The sequence below is a fragment of the Poecilia mexicana genome, unplaced genomic scaffold (genome assembly GCF_051168715.1).
Source record: "Poecilia mexicana isolate PSO_F unplaced genomic scaffold, ASM5116871v1 scaffold_23, whole genome shotgun sequence".
Lineage (NCBI taxonomy): Eukaryota > Metazoa > Chordata > Actinopteri > Cyprinodontiformes > Poeciliidae > Poecilia > Poecilia mexicana.
In genome coordinates, this window is record NW_028263392.1 from 10,678,081 (window position 1) to 10,699,075 (window position 20,995).

A 20,995-nucleotide genomic window follows, 5' to 3' on the forward strand; every position below is an offset into this window, starting at 1 on the left:
AGATTTAAAAAGTATAACAGTTTTGTTTTACTGACTCAAGTCAGTTATAACCTTTAAGGCATTTTAATAGTTTATTTTAAATAATTGTATGTGACTGTACAGTGACTTCCATGTTCACAGGTCTGTCTTGTAATCATGTTTTTCACCAGGGGAACAGAAATCATCCACATCACATAATTGTCACCATTAAACATTTGCCATCCATTTCCATCATCATTCCTCTCAACAACATTCTTCAGCCCATGGATTTTCGAGCAGGTAAGGCGGGTAAAAGTTAGTCCAGTTGGCTCGGCCCAAAAATGTTCTACTGGGTTCTGAAAATGTTTTCTTTATTGATTTTACTGACCAAAGATGTTTCCTTCAAATCCCTTTCAGTCCCTTCCTTTCGCTATGGAATATATTTCAAAACACACTCGGTAGCATTTCACAGATTTTTGAAGCTTTGCTGATTTTCATGCTTTTGTTTTACTGTGCCATCGATATAATTCGAGTGATTTAGGAACAGACATCAAAACCCTACTGAGTTCTAGCCTGTTGCGTCAATAAAATCAATACCATTTACATCCAGTAGAATAACACTATGTTCTGTCAGCATTACGTGGTCTAGATTAGTTTTGAGTAGCACTTAAATAATTCACGCACCATTGAGTCTCAGGATGCTGCTGTCCCTCCTTTCTGTTGTTCTTGGCAACAGCATAATTTGACCCTGCCAGCGTTTCTGCAAATCAACCTCAATACAGTGTTCCCAGACGGAATGAATTCGGTTGAGTAAGCTACACTTATGCCTTGACAATCCGTCAGATGAAATGCACAAACCTTCATCACTTAGTTTTTAAACACATCTGGCTCAACACGTACAACTACAGTCTAATATATATATATATATATATATATATATATATATATATATATATATATATATATATATATATATATATATATATATGTATAAAGTCTTTGCTTCCACTGATGGAAATGGATTTGTTTGCTGAAGTATTAGCTAACTACAGGAAAATAAGTTGTTTTGGTTGGTTCTTCTTCTATGCTGTGCCTTGCACTGAGGAGGTCTGAACAGACAGATGTAGAGCTCCATGAGAACATGCTGTACAGTTTCTTCAGTCAGGGTTATATCAATAAAATAACCTGCAAGTCCTACGAGATAGGCGCACGGAAATAGGCTGTGATTGTATAAAAATAAAAACTACTTAAGACACAGTGGGGGACCAATAGATGATATCACACGCAGTAGAGGACAAGAAATACTAGGAGTTGAATTTAATAAAAGGACTCCGATGCCAATCATTCCTCTTGCTCTGTCCCTCCTGCCCATATATTGGTTTGGCCCCAATCTAAATATGTAAATTTGGGTTGAGGCATCACTATTTTTTTCTGTTTACTTTTCCCAGTTTTACTTTTAAAAGTAAAAAAAAAAAATGCTGTTGGAAACAAGTGTTTCTAATCCCCTAAACATATTTCAGTGTGACAAATGTGCATTTTTCATATCGTATACCTTGGTGGTTAGAGTTCCTCCAATACAAAATGACAAGATTCACTTCTCTGAATGGAGCTGCTACTGAAACTTGTAGGATGTACTTGTGAAGGACAGTTTGTCAACACCCCTGTCATCTCTATTCACTCCGTTTTGACTGGATTTCCTCCCTCATCACTCCCTTAATCGAGGCTCAAAGTTCTTTTAACCTCAAGTCACCTCCCCCCCTTCGCTCTTTTAATCTCAAATCTGAGAGTCCCTCTTTTCTACTATCTCCCTGTCAACGAGGCTTGAGATACACGATCGCCTGGATTGATCTTCTGTCCACACAGGTGGGGGTGCAGGGGCTTGATGGATCTCTGGATCAATGTCAAAGTAATTGGATCTGCTGGGCGATACCTTTATTGCCACGGAAGAACCTGGTGATGGATTGTTTAAGCCACTTAAATCTGAGCATTAAAGCCTGTGAAACATGTGACACCTTTCTAAACTGAATATATTTTAAACGTGTAGATTTTCATTTAGATGCTGTGTTTTCCCTTTGCTGTTCACTTACCAGGTCATACAAATATGTCTAATTTAAATTTTAGCTCTTAAATGTAGTTTCCACAAACGTAATTTGAATTGTACGAAATGTACGAAACATGCAGCTTTACATTTTGCAAATGTACTCAAGCAGAACTGTGATAACATTTGTGTCACTAAAATTTCACTGCAGTTATTTTTATAGTAAGTGATGATTCTGGCAGCATGGAGGAATGAGAAGCCAACGACACCAATCAAGTGGTCAGAATGCAGTTCAACTAATATTAAACTGGAAAAATCTACCTCAAATTGCTTCTTTAATGTAAATTGCAAGGTCACTTTAGACCTCATCTTACTTTTCTATTTCACTTAAATTCAGGAAAATGTAAATGAAAAACATACATTTCAAATATGTTTCAAGACTATCTCCCAGTTCGTCTAATTCAGTAATCCTGCTTACCACAAATGCACCAACAAAACATGTCTGCCTTCTGCTGATAACATGTGATCTTTTCCATTGTCATCCTTGTTTTGCGCTACAGTCAGCATTCCTTAAATCCCATTATTACCATTACATAGCCATAATCATGTCATTAATCACGCGGATGTTTCTATGCTGTAAAAACAGCTTGCATGAGCTTGAAAGCTAATAATCCTTCCTTTGCATTTTGATTTTTTTTTTTTTTTTTGGAGCATGTGGGATCTAATGGTGTGTTGTCTTCCTTGCAACAGATTGTCTACCTCAACATAATGCGTGTCATTTTCAAGTGGAAAATGACATGCATAATGTGAATGCTTCCATAAAAAGCAGATATATTTAGGTATTATACAAGACATTTCGGAGGAGGTTATTTTACGGGGAAATCTTTTTCATTATAGTTTGTAACCCATTATGTCATGTCTTGCGGTAAAGAGAGCTTACAGACCCGTGTCCTTTACTGTAGATATTTATATTCCAAATTAAGTCATTATTGACTTTTAATATAATTTGCTGATATTTTCTCATTTATTCCGCATTCATGCCCCTTAACTTTGAGGAAAATGACTAATGCAAACCCAACCTGCGTGCTATTATTGTTTCGGCACCTTTTTCGTTTCTCCTTCGGAGGGGAACCGGAGGTCATTATGGTACTGATCTGTCTGTCGAGATTGATTTAGAAACAGCAGAGGAACAGAGCACTGCCAATCCCTCAAATGACTGTGCTACCAAAATAATCTTTCTCCCCATCACGGCTTAGTGAAGTAATCACAAGTAGAGCTGACAGGGGGCTAATAGGGTGAATTTTTAACAGCGCCAATCTTGGTGCGGTCATCTGTCTCACAGCCCTTTTTTTGTATATGTGACCTTCTTTTTGACACACTTGTTTTCATGCGTCTTGTGCTCTTTTCATCTGTCCATTTCCTTCTATGACCTTTTCTTTCTCCACACTCTGCCGCTCAGAAATAGGAAGAGATAATTTTTTTTCTTTCCCCATTGACATGAGTCAGTTAATTAATGGTAAAAGTTTCCTGAAACATTTGTGGCGGTATTTGTAATTTGTAAGAAAAATGACACTTCTGCACACCATGTGGGAGTCTCAAAAAATATTTTAGGTGGGTCTAAACGTGAGGAAATAACGGGATTTTGTATGTATCCATAAAGTATCTGTTCTGCTTTTGATGCAGTTTGATTCCTAATGGTTTGTGTATGCTGTATTGAGATTGATGGTGTTCTGATGCAACAGTAGAGGATACATTACTTGAGTCATTTTCATCACATTATATGGTCAACTGACTGAAAATTAAATTTCATGGCTCCATTAAGAGCCTCAAGTAATCAAAATATTATTAGCCAAATGAATCCTAATGTAAGTGATGCCGTCAGTTTTACTTTAGGATTCGAAAGCCTGCATGCCAAGGTGAGTGAAGCATCTGCATGGTGTCACATTAGATTACGTAGTTTTATTGAGTTAGTGCCGTAAAATCTGAGCTCCAGTTGCTTCAGTTCTGTAGCAGTGGTGCACATGTACAGTATGCCAGACAGATTTTAGGGGAAAAAAATCCCAATTAGGACAGAAAAAATAAAGTTTAAGCAGCTCTGACAAGATATCTTTGAATGACCAGAGGAAAAGAATTGGACCTGTTTTATATACGTATATAAAAAATTGTCAAAGGTTTGTAGTTATTAAAGATGTCAAGGGTTGTCGTTTCCCACGTCATGCCTTTGAAATTTTGATTATACTTGCATGGAGATGAATACATATGCAAATTAGAAGAGGACTTCACTTAGTAACTCATGATTTTTAGGTTCTTATGTAAAAGGTAACTGGCACCCGATATCAGTTTAAAAGTTCAAACTTTTTGCCGTAAAGTTTAAAATATTTACATCGAAATACTTAAGAAGATAGAGCTCATCCCTCAAGAGACTGACTTTAGTTCACAATGTTAAATAATGTTGGCTAAACAAGATAAAGAGAATGTAGTACAAGCAGCTGTGTTTAGTGTGAAACTTCTGCATTGCTGGATAAAAATACAAAAAAACAATTAGCATTGAAATCTCAGTCAACAAAGCTACAATTTGAGTTGTACCACTGCCCAGCTGTCATTCCAATACTGTTAGCATGATATCAGATTTGATGCACCTTCCTCTCCAACTGTAATGTCTTTGTTCTTTTTAGTTGTCATAATTCTGTTTGAATGACCAAGAGTATCAGTTTCACCCTTAAGTAAAGAAAGCAACACGGACCAAATGCTTCCCACCCCAGGCTAAAATGAAAGCTAAGCAAATAAGATCAACTGCCACATCCAATCAAATACTACACAACTAATCTCTGGACCCAAGGACACCTCCACAGCTGATGTTAGGCAGAATTGGTTTGGATAAGGGACACTTCTCCAAACAGTAAGGTCATTATTATTATGACAATGCACATTTCATAAAGTGCCTAATGGAGAATTTAGTTGGAGATAAAGTGCACCCAGTACAAAGCAGTTTCAGTTAAAAAGTGATAAATATTCACACTGAGTTTGACCAGACATGACGGCTACTGCAGATACAGTAGAGCGGCAGGCCTGTGTCCTTTTCAGAAACTACCTTAATATTCTCCGTACGTTTCACTTTGCTCGCAAAGCCTCTGCAGAGAAATGTAAATGGGCTAGATGAGATGGATTTTCAGTGTCATTTACTTTTTCTAAAGAGCTTTACATGTGATTTCTGTTCTTCCAATGACGACGCCAGAAGCGGCATCTTGTTGAGCTGGCCACTTATCAGAAATTGCTAACCCGGAGGCCACTATAGTCTATCGGTGCTTTTTAATGGAAGTCTGCCCATGCTGGTGTGGTGACTTTGTCCTACACTTAAGTAAAAGAAGATCAAAGTTACAAGTTGAGTTGACAGGAGGGTTGTTTTGTGTGCACCAAACTAATCCTCGTTTATACCCATGATTGTGATACCACAGCAAAGTTGAATTATTGCAAGAAGTGAAATAATAGAATGAATTTCTAGTTTCTTAAACCGACTCCCATTTTTCTGTAAATAGAGATTTCCAATTAGAAATACTGATAACGTGTATTTCGTCAACTTTCAATTCAAATCTGTCAAGGCTGAAATCTCCTCTGCACTTTTGTCCAAAACTAGAAATCATATTCGTTTAGCACTGAATAAAAAGGATCTCAGAGTGACTTGTGAAGATAAGCACTTATTTACTCTTCAAAAGATGCCAATAGACTCACTGTTATGGGAATTTTAAAGAGGTTTCATTTAGTGTTTGCAAAGCTGCCAGATGAGAATGGCAATTTCCCATCTCTTTTCCATTTCCTACACTACTTGAGTCATTTTTCACAGGCTCTAGGAATGACTTGATCAGTTTCAGCCAATTGTATGATGACGGCATTAATGTAGAAATTATGTTTGAGCTTCACTTGTAAAGATTTGGTTAAAATACTGTGCGAAAATTGCTAAAGCAGTGCCGTCTGCTTTTGACTTGAAAAAAAAATGTCACACGTACACTTTGAACTTTTGATATTAATCATGTTGCAATACATTGAAACTTTAGAGTTTTATTAGGTTTTCATACTATAGAACAATGCAGTGTCGTACATCATTGTAAGGTAACAGAAAAATAAGTGGCACGCCTTTGTTTTCAGCCCCCTGGAGTAAATACAATCCAGAGCCAAAATTTGCTATATGAACAGCGATAAATCTTCTTGAGGTTTTCTTCCTAAGCTCTGCTCATCACACTGAAATTTTTTGTTCTTTGACAGAAGGTAAAACTGAAACAGATTGTATGGACAGCAGCTGCAATAATCAAGTTTTAAGCTTTGCCTCAGTTAGATTAAAATGACTGGCACACACATGAAAGTAGTTCGATGTAAGACATTTCATTGTAATTCTCAATTTTTTAAAAATAGATGTTTGCAACGTCTGTTGCGAATATTCTTTCCCTAGGTGACAATTAAATGGAGACAGCCTGTAATTAAAGAGGTTACCTCAGATGACTTTTTGTTTCTCCAAGTGTTAAAAACATGAAACAATTAAGTATGTTCTCATCTATGTCTCTCTGTTTTTATTAGATCGAAATGTTAGAGCACAAATACGGCGGCCACCTCATCTCCCGCCGTGCTGCCTGCAAGATCCAGACTGCCTTCCGCCAGTACCAGCTCAGCAAAAACTTTGAGAAGATCCGCAACTCTCTCCTGGAGAGTCGCCTGCCCCGACGCATCTCCCTGCGCAAAGTCCGTGTGCAAAACACAGAGGGGTTCTCGGCTGAACGGGCCCTGGCAGAAGGCTGCAACTTGGCAGGCATTCCTTTGGTGCGCTCGCCGTCTTTGCCCGCCTCGGTTGGTAGCACGTTGACCGACCTGGAGGACTCCTTCACGGAACAGGTCCAGTCCCTTGCAAAGTCTATTGATGACGCGCTCAGCAACTGGAGCCTGAAGACCATGTGTTCGCTGCAAGAAGGCGGCACCTATCAGTTCAGCACCGACTCCTTCAACGCGGCGGCCGCGGCCGCTTCGGGTGTGGAAGAGGGCGGCGAAGGTGGCAACGTGGGACAAGCAGCAGTTCATCAGGGTACAGTTGACCCAAGTGACCTGTCAAGAAGTGCAAGCAAGCTGATGATGGCCTTCCGGGATGTAACTGTGCAGATTGACAGCCAGAACTTCAGAGTTTCATCCTCAGTCATGGAATCATCAACTTCAGTCACTCTGGGCAGCTGTATTCAACAAGGGGCCTCCACCTTCGTAACAACCACTTCCTCAACGACAAACTCCACACCGGCCCCCCTCACACATGGACCATCAGATGAACCCCCACCTCCAGAGGCCCCCACAGAACCAATAGACGCCCCGCCGCCACCTCAAGAGCCCCCGCCACCCCCTGCAGAGACAGAAATAGAAGATGATGAACAGGAAGTTGAATTTCCTGCTCCTCCCCCTAGTGAAGAGGTGCTGAGTGATGAGACCCAACCTCCCCTGACCCCTCTCGACAAGATGTCTGCCATTCAAAGCATGGACGAGGTGGCACCACCACCACCACCACCTCCTCCACCGACTGAGCCCGCTCATGTCCCCGTGCCTCAGGAGCCCCCGCTGCCGAGGAGCTCTCCTATGGCGGAGCCTCTCGACGTCAAGAGATGTGGCTCGGAGACGGCGGACAACAGCTCGGAGCAGATGAGCAGCAGCAGCACGTCGACCGAGGCGCGCTCGACGTCTGAGGCCTCATCCAAAGAGGCGCTGCAGGCTATGATCCTCAGCCTTCCACGCTACCACTGTGAGAATCCCGCCAGCTGTAAATCCCCCACGCTCTCCACCGATGTCATGCGGAAACGCCTGTACCGGATCGGCCTCAACCTCTTCAATCTGTGAGTGATGAGTTTTACGAAATGGGGGGGGTCACTTGTTCCTCTTGTACAGAATACTCTGTGAAGCTCTTTCTACACAATTCTTATAAACTGAAAAAGAGTGAAAAGAAATGTGACAGCAGATTTATTACAGATACATCACTGTGTGAACAGGAAGATTTATGGAACAATCTGTTACTCCACTCCTCTTGCATGTGTACCCGAACTGTAATAAGGCCTTCTGGACAGGAAAGAGGAGAGGAAAGCACTTTTTTTCCCTCGCTGATCCCGATTGTACAGGGAAATCCAACAAAAACTACCAGATGCGAACGTTGCGGTTATTGAGACAGAGGAGTCTAGGAAGACGTTTGAACACCAGGCTTATGTTGGACATGATAGGAATAAGAATATTGCAGGGGTTTGGGGGCAAAGTAAGTCTTGAACACCATGTAATGTTTAAAACTGTCTGCACTGATATTTCCAGAAAATAGATCTGAAGTTTATTCAAAAAAATCTGTCTAGTTACACAATAAAAAAAACAAACAAAAAAAAACATTGTTAGTACCGTCGAAGTAATAAATGCTAGGATTTGTATTTTTCAACAATTTAGAAATTTTTCTTAGTTCTGACTTGACAGCTCTAAGAAACCATTAAGAGACAGCATCAACCTGGAATATGTGCAAAAGGGCCACGCAGGTTTCCACCAAAATAAGGTGGCAATTACATCCTGCTGGTTCTGGGCTTTATCTCATTCAGTATTGCACTCCCTGCAGGCCTAAAAGTCTGCTTATGGACTCCATCACCGATGTGGAACATAGTGCCTGTTCCTTTATGCTAGAGCTGCACAATTGTATTAAATCACAATTTTCATCACGGTATGAATACATTCAAAATGGCACAAAACTGGCTCAGATGCAATATTTTATAAAATCAAATATTTTGAGGACCACTAATCCAATTTTTTCACGCTAGTTACATACATTTTTATTGTTTTCAATGCCCATACTGGAGGAATATATGCTAAATCCCACAAAGAATGATTGAAAATTGCGATAAAGGCAAATAGTGAGTAATGTTGGAGTTATTCAGAATTGATGTCATGGCAATACTCAGTATCACAATTTCCTAATCATGTGCTTATCCAATTTTTGTAGACCTTTGACATGATGATGGAACTTTTTGGTCAAAACTGTAAAATTCAAAGAATTTGCTAGGAACAAAAAAAAATCTAATGTATTTATTTGTAAATTGGGAGGAGGAGTCAATTATTTTCCGTTTTCTGGATCTATAAAAAAAAAATTTGGTCTTTTCAAAACAACAAGACGGGGATATGGGTCACGCTTTAAAAAGGAAAAAAAAAGCTAAAAAAAAAAATAGCTTGCTCTGTCCAGACAAATTTAATACATGGATGCACCTAACTCTGCTTTAGAGTAAAAGTGCTGGATGATTTGTAGTCGTAATTACCATGAAATTATAATGGAGGCAAAATGAAACACGGTGAACAAAAGAGAGTTGCTTTGTGCCTAATATTTTTATTTGGCAGTGGTAATTTCCCCCTAAGTAGTTTTTACAAAGCTTCTCGCACCATTAGCAGCCTGCGCTGGTGGGCCACATTTGTTCCATTAATGAACAGATACTGAAAGGCCACAAAAAAGATTTTATTTTTTGGGGGGGGACTCTTTGGACATCTGTGCACAAGGTAATGCAGATTCTAATTCTGAGATTGTCAAAAGGCTGCCGTTATCTATACAAGACATGTCCTCAAAGATCAATAGGATAAAACAGCTCACATGTGTTATATTCTGTTCAGCTTGTCTTTTATCACCTCCGTGTCTTGCTCTCTTTTACTGCCTCACAACCTGAGTAAATCAGAGACTTGTCTTTGCATGTCACAGAAAATATGTTCCTTTAAAAAGCTTCTCATATCTCTGTTCCTCTTCTTGCCACCATGCTGATACTGAACACAGCTGGCTTTTTCCGCTCAGTAACTGTATCCCATCCAAAAATGTTAGGATTATAGAACAAGATCATTCTGACTTTTTACAACCATAACCTAATTCGACCATGACAGAAACTTTTCAACTTACTTTGTTTTTATAATAATTTTTTTTATTTCTTAATTTTTGACATAAGTTTACCCCAAATTATTTATGGTGTGATCTGAATAAAGAGTAATATTATGTGACAAAGTGAAGTTCACTGCTAAAAAAAACAAAAAACAAACAAAAAAACTGCTCTACAAATCTGGACATATATCCATGGAATGTGTTGTACAGGATTAAGTCTCAAAGTATTAGCATCACAGGTTTTGTCAGTGCTAGCCTCATCTCCTTTAGTCACCATGCCAACATATTTTTCCCATTTCTCTCTACCACTTTGTCAACACCTAGCACTTGACTGTGGCGTGCCCTGCGAGGTTCTTATCTGGTTGTGACTTTGTCACTCTTGACGTGAGGCTGAGGGCAGCCGGAAGGGTAAAAACCCCAGAAAATATAATAAAATAACCTTTTCAAGTAAGAGCAGGGTTTTCCTCTGCAGTCTGTGAGATGGAAGCATGCAGAGTAGTGACAAAAAGACAACAGTTGTTTTTGTTTTGTTTTTATGCAATAAATGGACTAATTCTACGTAGCGATTTCACACTTTTTAAAAAAAACAAAACTGTATTTTAATTCATCATTCCTCCCTTCCGAAAAGCAGACATAAGTTTTAACGATATTTTTCAACCCTCCATTTTGTTTCAAAAATCTTTATCAGATCAGATCCATGTCCTTTATATAGCCTTGCATTTGGTGTCTACATCTCACATTGTCTTAGCAGTTTCAGTAATTCTAGTTTTTTTTGTTTTGTTTTTGTCACTGGGTCATTTATACAATCGTGACTTTTCTGCATGGTGAGTTAATATCATCCATCTACAGAAATCATTATCGGCATGTCAAGAAAAATGACTACAATCTGTGAAAACAAATCAATCTCCTCTGCCTACTCATTTGATTCTGTTGTCATGTAGAGAAATGCACTGCTCCGTCAAAAACAACCAATCAGAGCCAGGAGGCGGGTCTTGGCGCTGTCAATCACCCTTTTTATGCCTATTTTTTCCCCTTTTTACAAATACTGTCTATATCCCCTAGATTAAAAACCTTGAGCGATAACCCCGCTTGTAATAAACTGACTGAGAGGGTAGAAGAAGATTTAAAAAAAAAAAAAAGGAAGTAAGAAAAAATGAAAAGTAAAGAGAATGAGAGATAGAAAGGCAATCGGGCTTAAGGCTTATTAGTTCCACCACTTCATATCCTCCGCCTCCTCTTACCTGCACTGTGATATCCTTTGCATCTTAAACAGCAGCGTTTGCTTTGGGCTAAAACTTTAGTGTTGCTTGATCATGCAGACAAAAAAAAAAGTCTCACACGGGCACAAAGAGAGAGAGGGTACGCTAAAACCCAAATCCGTGTGAACAATGTTTGCAAAGCGAGCTAACGAGCGTTTTCATATAAAGTGACTTAAAGAGAGGGAGTTCGGGTGTTTTCATTAAATGTCAACATCCGCTTTTGTTTATGTGCAAGCTCGTCCAAGAATAAAAAGACGGATGAGTGTAGCAGCGGCAGAGAGGAGATGTGAGAGACACAAGACGGCACTGGGAAAAGGTTGAGAGAAGGACCCCTTGATAAAGTTTTCCTCCTGAATGTGGCGAGAATGACAATGACTCTGTCATGACGAAAATAAGCCGTAGTGTCACGTCTTCAACGCGAGGAAAGCAAGAAAGCGGGAAGATGTGTGACATTTCTGACTATTTCTTATACGGACGCCTTTCCCGCCTAACTCCTATCGAACAGGCTCCTAATTCCTCTTCATGCTCGTGTAGTGAACACAATGATTAGCCATTAGAGCGGCTTGTGGCAGGCCTGGATCTTGATGAAAATGAAGCACCATCAGAACCGCATGAATTAAAGAAATGTCAATGTGAAGAGCGAGTGTGTGAAAGAGATATTAAGTGCATATGTCAAGCAGGGCTAATTAACATAGCAAAGCACGCCAGATTCCTCAAGAGAAATCGTGCGCATCAGGAGGCGAGTGCTTCACAAAAACCTGACTGCACGTGCGTACTTATTGAGAAGTGGCGGGTGTCTGTTTATGCACGCACAATCCTCGACTGTGTTAACATTCTGCCCCCGGCGCTGAATGACCCGGCGCGTAATTACAAACTCCAAAATCCAGATGTCAAACAGAGGGAGCAGTGCTAATTCTTCATTCCCAGAACTCTGTGCCATTTTACCTCGTTGCGCTCGGGAGTACGCAGGAAAAAAAAATAAAATAAAATAAAACGTTTGAAAAGATCCTTTAAAAACATAACGCAGCACCTGATCGAGGCAACGTAAATTTGACAGGAACCGATTAGAAACGACGGCAAAGACGACGGCAGTGGCTTGCTAAGTTGCTAATCCTTCTTGCACCTTTTTCTCGTTTTTGTAACTCCAATGTGTTGTATTAGGATTTTATGTAATCGACCAACACAAGAGCGTAAAGCGAAATGGGATCGAAATGATAGTTTGTTTAGAAGAAGTCTAAACATTGTGGTCTATGCTCAGGCTTTGCACAAAGGTTTGTCAATAAGTGTAGACAAAAGTGATGGTTGTATCAGATTAATTTTTTTTTCTGGGAACAGATAATCTGGTCAGATGGAAGGAGCAGTACACTTTAGATTTTTTAATTGTAAAAATATTTTCTACTTCAGCCCTTCGACATGCACTGCTATTAAAAAAAACAGTTGCAAACAGTTTGAAAAGTTTAGGAGATGTGGATACTTATTCAAGACACTCCTACGTGAACTTAAACATGGGAAAATCTAACCGTGTCACTAAGTTCTACTTAGTGAACTGGTACCGTTGACGGACAGGAGCAGTTTTGTGCGTTTTGCGATCATTCTGGGCCCCGTCATGTTCACAAGCACACCACGCGATCACGGTGCCGCTCAGAGAGCGCAAAGCGTGGCCAACCAACCTTTCAGTCTGTCTCGGGTTAGTCACAGAACTCTGTGTGCCTCTGGTGAGACGGACAACACACAGCGCTGACAGCTGAGGTCTAGTTTGAGTCAATAAAAAAACAAAACAGATATGATGTGCTGCCGCAGTTCATCTGTTCATAGGCAATTAAGAGAAAGTCAATAAAATGTGAGTGTGTGTGAGGGGAGGGGGGATATTTATTCAAGACAGCACACCAAGATGAAGAAAAAAAAAAAAGCTTAATGGCCTATATTTCTTGTGTACATGAAACTTCCATAGTGTCCCTGCTGTGCTGACTAACCAGTTTTACGAGGGTCTCCACGTTGTAACACTCTGCAGCACTGCAGCACTGAGGTGTGGCACGCAACTTTTAGAAAAAGTAGAACAAAACCAAGAGTGCAGCAGTAGTTTTAGATAAAGCACAACTGCTGGAAAACGTAATGTCAAAGAATTGTATTACAAAAGTAGCCTAATATCAAAGGTGTACTCTTCCCCCAGCGTTATCTAAAATTAAGTTCTATTATTGTAAAAATTGTGCCTTGTTTTCTGTACTTTTATTTATTTTGTTTGCTGTACATTTGTCATTACCCGGTTTCTGGTTTATAATTATTCTTCTGTTTCATAATTATGTTCTCCTTACTTTTGATTTGGTTTTGCTGCTTTATATATTCATACTATCATTTTTGGCAGGTGAAATTATTAGTTATACAGCACCCACCCCATTTACTGATTCCATAGGTAAAGATGCGTAAAAATCTTAATTGTATTTTATCACAAGGGGTTGTTTGCTTCCGAAAAGATTAGTTTTAGTCTCATCTCACCAAATTACTTGAGCCAAGTTAAGGTCTTTGTAGAAGTTAGCAAACTTTACATGTTTGTATTTGAGACATCAGGACGGAAAACACTTTTTTCTGTACTAAGCTGATGATTAGCAGAAAAAGTTGTGACGTTTATTTACAGTTTTTTTTCTTAATTAGTGAGTTCTATTCACTTTTTGCATCTGTTTTGATATAGTGAAAGCAGGAGGATGACTACGCATTCTGGTAAATAAGCTTAAAAATGAAAACAACAACAATGATTCTTGTTACCATATGCTGCTGTGCCTAAAAGAAAGATTTACCTGTGAATTCTACAATAAAAGCAGACAAAAAAAACAAACAAACGAAACAGATTTGTGCCACACGATGGAATAAATATGCCCAACACGCTATGTTCACCTGAAAGTGATTACTTTTGCATCGCAGGAGTCGGTCCGCGCTTGCATGCAGTTATCCAATGAAAACAGTCATCCTCATCTAAATCTCTCCACCATTCATCTCCTTCAAATTTCCCAATCTTTCCCTCTCTGTTCGCTCCTGATTGCAAATAATAATCACCATGTGTGATCCATCTGTTGTTGGGCAAACATCAAGTGAGTGATATCTGCCAAATTCATTTGGCGAGACATCATCACCTTCAGCTGACAGGGTGAGCTAACAGCTGAGGGAGCGCTGATGAGGCTTTTGTGGCAGATGCTTTGCCACGGTCCTGCCTGTGCTCGTCCTCCCCTTACTCCTCTGTTCCCGCACATCTGCTTTGTCTGGTCCTCTTCCAGCCTCCTCCTCTCTTCCTCCTCTGCCGCTTTTTATCCTCCCCGCGCTCTACTAAACCCATTAGCCGTGGCACACACATGGCCGTACGCGCGGCTTTCTTCGTGAGACAGCTGTGATTTAAACGCCGCGTGAAGACAGGAATGAAAAAGATGCGACAATGGTGCCCTCGCATCCCCGGAGCTCATGTCTTCCACTTTAGCAGAGATATCACTCCTCCATTCATATCCACATAACGTGTTGCAGACTGGACTTTTTCTTTTTTTTTTTTTTTTACTAAAGCCAGAGTATAACCATCATATGTGGATGTTGTCGGAACACAGGCTGATTGTTGCATCATGTTACGACTGAGACTGGGACTTGTGTGTTAATTTTGATTAATTGATTACAGAGCTGTTAATGCATTCACATTTTCTTTCTGTCTATGTAAAGGTCCCCAGCAGGATAACGTTCACATGGGGCTTGTGTGCTTGCAAGTAAAAGCTTTCCATCATTCCATTGTCCACATAGCTTTGGATCACCTTGGCGCTCTCTGCCATTTCATCCCAAAGACTTAAATCATAGAAACAGTCTTAACGGAACATTATTTCAGGTTTAAAAATGATGCTTTTTTTTTTTTTTTTTTTTAATCTTGACTTGAACCCAGCACAAATCAAATGTTGTCAGACTCTTAAATCTTAATGTTCACTTCATGTTTTTAACTTTTCTGTTTAGAACATTAAGGGAAAGCCTACAGGATGCAGCTCCTCTTTACTTTGTGTGAGATTAAATGTGTCCGTTACAAACTTACAAACGGTTTCTTATAAACTGCAAATCTAAAGTAAATGACTTACCACCACTAATTCGTACGCAGTATGGCGCAGGGCAAATCATATCTTTGAAGTAGTTAGGATTTATATTCTAGCTGCAAATTTTCATCTGAGAATTCCTCCTAACTAGCATGCTTCTCTCTCTCTCTCTCTCTGTCTCATCTGTCCCAGAAACCCTGACAAAGGCCTCCAGTTCCTGATCTCCCGCGGTTTCATCCCAGACACGCCCATTGGCGTAGCCCACTTTCTGCTCCAGAGGAAGGGCCTCAGCCGACAAATGATTGGGGAATTCCTAGGAAACAGCAAGAAGCCGTTCAACAGAGACGTCCTGGAGTGAGTAGCAAACGAGACGACCTTCGTTATTTCAAGAAACGTTTCGTAAACCATCGGGGGTTTTTTGTTTTTGTTTTGTTTTTGTTTTTTTCCTGGAAAAATCAGGCGTCCAAAGCTGTTTTCACCAAACACAATCCTTTACCTTTCAAAATTGCATGCAAGGGTGAGACCTTTTTTCTAAGTCAAACATCTAAGACACTAAGTGAAAATATGTTGCAGGTGGCCGAATAAGTCCGTCTGATAAGCTCGCTGTGAGTCTGCAGGGGTTATTTAGGAAACGGCAAAAAAAAAAAAAAAAAAAATGTATGCTTGTACAAGACCTTGAAAAGTACAACATGTTTAATATCTTTCCAGAAAATCAGCAGATTCACTCCACTTTCGGCAGACATGGAGTGAACTGACAAATCTTAGCTGTCAGCCAGCAGCGTCAACCAGCCTACCTTCATGTTGGCTGCAATCTTAGAGTTTCAATAACTTGCATTATTTTGTCTGTACACTCATACCTACGTGCTGTGTTTACGAGTAAAAACGCCACATATTCAGAAAGTGACTGAGTTGTGAGACTCACCAATGCATATAGTAAAGAACTAGAACAGGTTTACAAAAATGTGTATGCGTGTCCACTGTTTGTTTTTTTTTTAACTCCTCTTCTCTATATCACTTAAATTAATTTTTTTGGTGTAGCCAGTTAAAAGCCTTCATAAAGCTTTACTGGCAGAGCAGACTATTAATCTGAGCTACAGCAAAATACCATCAAGCACTAAAAATTTACAATGCAAGTGCTTCCTTACTTTTCATCAACCTTACATGCGTTGATATTTTTTTTGGAAGCGGTGTTCATTAGTTTAAAAGCATCCTGTCTAATTAGCTGCTCAACAGCTGTTGTGCATTAAGCAGCAGGGGTATGCATGCATATTTACCTTTGGTCAGGTTACGTTTTAGTGTGGTCTCTATCCACATTCATGGCCGACTTCAGGTTATTCTCCAATAAGATGTAGGTCTCTAAAAAGCAATGATTACTCTGCTTCTATGCCCCTGCTTTCCCAGGCTGCTGTCAGTCAAACTTAAACCAAATAATCACATTTTTTTGTTACTAAAGAGGTGCGCGTGCCTAGTTGTCGTTAACACATCTAATGTGACTTTCTATGCTGTACCTCAGCAAGCCACATCTGACTCTTTCTTGATATCTCTTGCCATCTTGACCAAGACCTTTGCAGATCTTCTGACTTATCCAGAGGTGCAATTGCGTGCGGAGGATAGTAGTAGCAGAGAATTCAAGGTTTTCCAAATTCCTTTGAAGTCCTGAAACCCATAGAGCAGTCCCAATTCATTCTGAATAAGACATAAGCTGCAATGTAACTTAAACTTTGCTGGTGTCCAAAGAGAACATATTACCACACTATTGGTTCTTAAGCCATTCATGCATTTTGAGCTGTTTGATTTTTTCTTACTAGATCCAAAAAGAATTCAAAATGCCTTAAAATATATGAACATATTCTTGTTTTGGTTTCCGGGCACACAAATAAGCCAGAATTGAGTTTTGAGTCAGCAAGCATGATGCTGTCATCAGTAGTATTAGTCATCAGAATAAAAAATTTAAAAAATATGATTCTCAGAAACGCAAATGAACGAATGTGACTCACATTATGGCGTCAATGTAATTCCAGGTCAGTCACCTCATTGTGGTTGTAACATCACCCACTGCCTTAACTCCTAGCTTTTATCCATCTCTCACTTTTTGTATAAACTCCCTAAGTTTGTTTTTTTAAATTGGAACTATTTTAATCTTATTTTGTTACTGACCCAATCATTTTCTTTCTTAGAGGAATCTTCTCTACCAGGTAGCTAATGCTAACTCGTCTACTTTCCTGAAAAAGTCATTCATGCCTCTCAACAGGAATTATGCTCACAATGCTTCAGACACCAATTCAGCTAGCAGACAGTTTCTCTTCGCATCCGACATAAAGATATATAAACACAGGAAGTGCTTTTTTTGTTAAGAGGCCCTGCAAACAGCAGATGCATGTGAAGAGGGAGGTGATGTTGAACAGGAACATGATAGAAGAGTGCAACGTGTGTGTGAGAGCCATTGTGGCCTAATCTGCCATTATATTTGAGCTAACTTGCGTCAAAATGGACACACGTCAATATCCGTGCCAAGTATTGCATGTGAACGACAAAGATGGTGGCAACTCTATGAATTCATGTGCGTGTTTGCTCTTTAGTCCAGAGCGTGCATGGAGAAGGCGTAGAAGAGGGCCAGTGTACTTAGGCTATATACGGCATGTCATCTGACGTTACATAAATAGAGAGTGACAGCTGAGGGAGAAGGCAGAGAGGTGGTGGAGAGAGGAAGTGAGTCATGAAGAGGCTGACCAGAGAGACCCGCCGCATCCAGAGGAGGATCACATCCAGCACAGTGTAAACTTAACCTTTGAATGTATTGAAATGCTCTTTTTGAAATTGAAGATGTTCCCAGGCGATCACACAGCTCACCTCTTCAACCTCGGGAGAACGGGCATCGGTTATGACTGATATGCTCTGGCTTGCCTTCCGATGTGGTGGGAATCTGTTCTTAGCTGCCTCAAGACATCAGTACTCTTCTAAACGTCGTTGACAGACAAATGTTTTTGCCTTATTCGCACGTGCAAGTGTAATCCAAATGATGCAAGGAACGAATATAAAGAGAACTGAAATAGAGAAAAGAAATAGCTGAGAAACTACATCTAATGGGGAAAAAATATCTTTCTAACACAGATAAACTGAATGTGGAAAGATCTTTCAGGAATAAACAACACACACAAATGAAAACCAAACAAACCAGGATCGTAGCAAACATGTCACCATATACCATATATTTTTGATTGTTTTTTTTTGTTTTTATTCTTTTGAATCCTTCTCCATCATAGTCAGCAGAGGAGAAGTTTGAGAGACCTCATTTTCTAACTATATTAGATTTGTCAGCCTGGTTATTACACTTAAGGGTAATTTGGTCATGCTATTGGAGCATAATTAAGAAAAGATAAGGCAGCTGGAGACAGATAAAGACTTTATGAACTTCCATCTTTGTAGTGAATATCAAAATGGCTGCTGCAGGACTTCATTAATTATTTCTTACCAATCAGCATGGGAATTCTATAATAATAATAATCCAAGAGAGAAATAATCTCATGTTTTCTATCATTTTAGTCTCATTGCAGCATTTTCATATTTTTTTTTTTCTTCTGTTACAGTTTATTTTAGACGTTCTGATTCCTTTATTGAGGGTGTTATACATTCGTGTTGTGTCGAGGCGGGGGCTTTTATTTTTATCTTGTCCTGCAAAAATAAACAGCTGAGCGAACACCTTCAAAGAATGATGATTCACAGTTTCGATGCTCCGTGTGTGTAGTAGTGATGTAAAATCAGCTGCTTTACTTTTTTCTGCTGGAGCAGCATGTGTCACACTCAGGCACTCAGCTCATTAACTCCCTTTGTTCCTCGTGATCCATACTAACGCGGCGTACGTGTGTCTGCGCGCGTGCCGCAGTGTTTCTCCGCAGCAGAGCAAACCGTGGGGATCTGAGGCCCGGGACGAGGTCTCGCCTCAGATCCCGTACGTCGCGTGCTACGACTCGGAAGTCGGCGATGTCAATTATTTTTGGACACAGAAACGGTTATGGGGGAAAATCGTTCATTTTCAAAAGTGTGAGTAGGTTTAAGATAAACCATGCAAAGCCGAACTAGATAATTTATCAAAATGCATTTTGATTGGTCGATACAATCCTAAAAGAATTCAATAAGAGTTAAAAAAAATAAATAAATCAAAAAGTATGAACACTTCTTCAATGCTGTGAAGATCAGTTTGCTGCTGAGGTAACAACACGTCATCAGGTTGATTTGCACTTTGCTATGAACTGCTTCAACACATTTTCCTTTTTTTATTTCTTTTGCTTCTTCTACCCCATCCTTTACTCTCGATGCTCTCCAGTTGTGTGGTGGATGAGATGGACTTCTCAGGCATGGAGCTGGATGAAGCGCTGAGAAAGTTTCAGGCCCACATCCGCGTCCAAGGAGAAGCCCAGAAGGTGGAACGTCTCATTGAGGCCTTCAGGTAAGAGATTTTATTGTCTGTTTTGGAGTTTTTAAAATACCTTTTTTTTTTTTTTTTTTTTTTTTTTTACTTTAGACATCATCTTAGCATGAAAGTTCCACTGAAACAATTAAGTTTTAGCTGCTGAAAGCTTGGATAAAAGGGAAACATGGCAGTATAATTCTTACTGACTTAGCAGTAAGCAGTGCATTGCGTTCTGTTGCGTCGTGGATATTTCTTAGAACTCATCGAAACCATTTTAATCTTTCCAACTGGATGTTTTTGACATCTGCTTTTAGGTTTTATCTGGACGTTAGTTGAAAAGCATATCATGTTTTACTAATGTGGTTTTTAATCTTTCATTGTAGACGTTTAATCTGGAGGATCTCTGCCTTGGCAAGAAAAAAAAATTGGATTAAACCTTTTTTTCTGTGGAATTTAATCTATAGCTTGTCAAAACTCTCGTTCATGTGAATGTCATGTTTTGTTTTGTTTTTTTCTTTCATATTATTTCCTCGATTCAGACCAGCGAGGCCTGCAGACCTTTAGATGTGTTGTTGATATTATCTTGAATTTTGACTGTTTTTTCATCGAAAATTTTAGGCATGATGAAAACCTGACGCAGAGTGACGCATGACTGCAGTGGGTTTTGAGGGAACCATAGCGCACAAACAAATTAATAAATATCAATGTGCTTAACAATACTGCTATGAAGGAAGACCCCACATATTTGATACAATGTCCTTGGTAAATTGAAAGGCTGAATGGGTGAGATAGAAAGGTGAAAGCCACAAATCTGAATTTGATGGCGTTTTATGATTTCTAACGCCAAATACGTGCTCGTATTTGGCGAGCACGCCAAATAATTAGGATATAAATACTATTCAGCACATTTTTTTTTCCTCTCCCATTTTAGCCAGCTGGTTGGAAGTTTTTCTGGTCATGTTTTGCAAAGAGTAACGATCTGCAATGCATTCGCGGCGCTGCGAGTTAGCGCCATTTGTTGTGACCCCTTTGTAATAACAGCCACCTGCCACAGTTGTCAAGGTGCCCAATGCGGAAAACAAATTGTCATAGCGGGGCGAAAGGTTGGCAGGGGAAATGCTTGGACATAAGGTGGGCCTGCGTGCTATTAGGAGCAAAAAAAAAAAAAAAGGGAGGGGTGTGACATAAATTGAGAGAGGAAAGGGAAAAAGGGGAGGAAAAAAAAGAAAGGGGGAGGATGGTTTATAAATAACCAGTATTGCATAACCGTCACTGCCTCTCTGTGCCTCCCTTCCGAGCTCCCGGGCTTTGAAATGCCTCCACACACACACACACACACACACACACACGCAACGCGCGTGCGTGCGGAGAGATACA

General features: G+C 39.8%; 1 protein-coding gene across 1 annotated transcript in view; it reads left to right on the top strand.

Annotated features, from left to right (window-relative positions):
- LOC106931840 (IQ motif and SEC7 domain-containing protein 3-like) overlaps positions 1-20,995 on the top strand; it is an 85,707-nt gene that overhangs the window by 46,880 nt on the left and 17,832 nt on the right. The window contains 5 exon segments of the mRNA XM_088003533.1: positions 194-220; positions 223-258; positions 6,566-7,854; positions 15,400-15,561; positions 19,532-19,654. Coding sequence (XP_087859659.1) covers positions 194-220; positions 223-258; positions 6,566-7,854; positions 15,400-15,561; positions 19,532-19,654 — 1,637 coding nt within the window.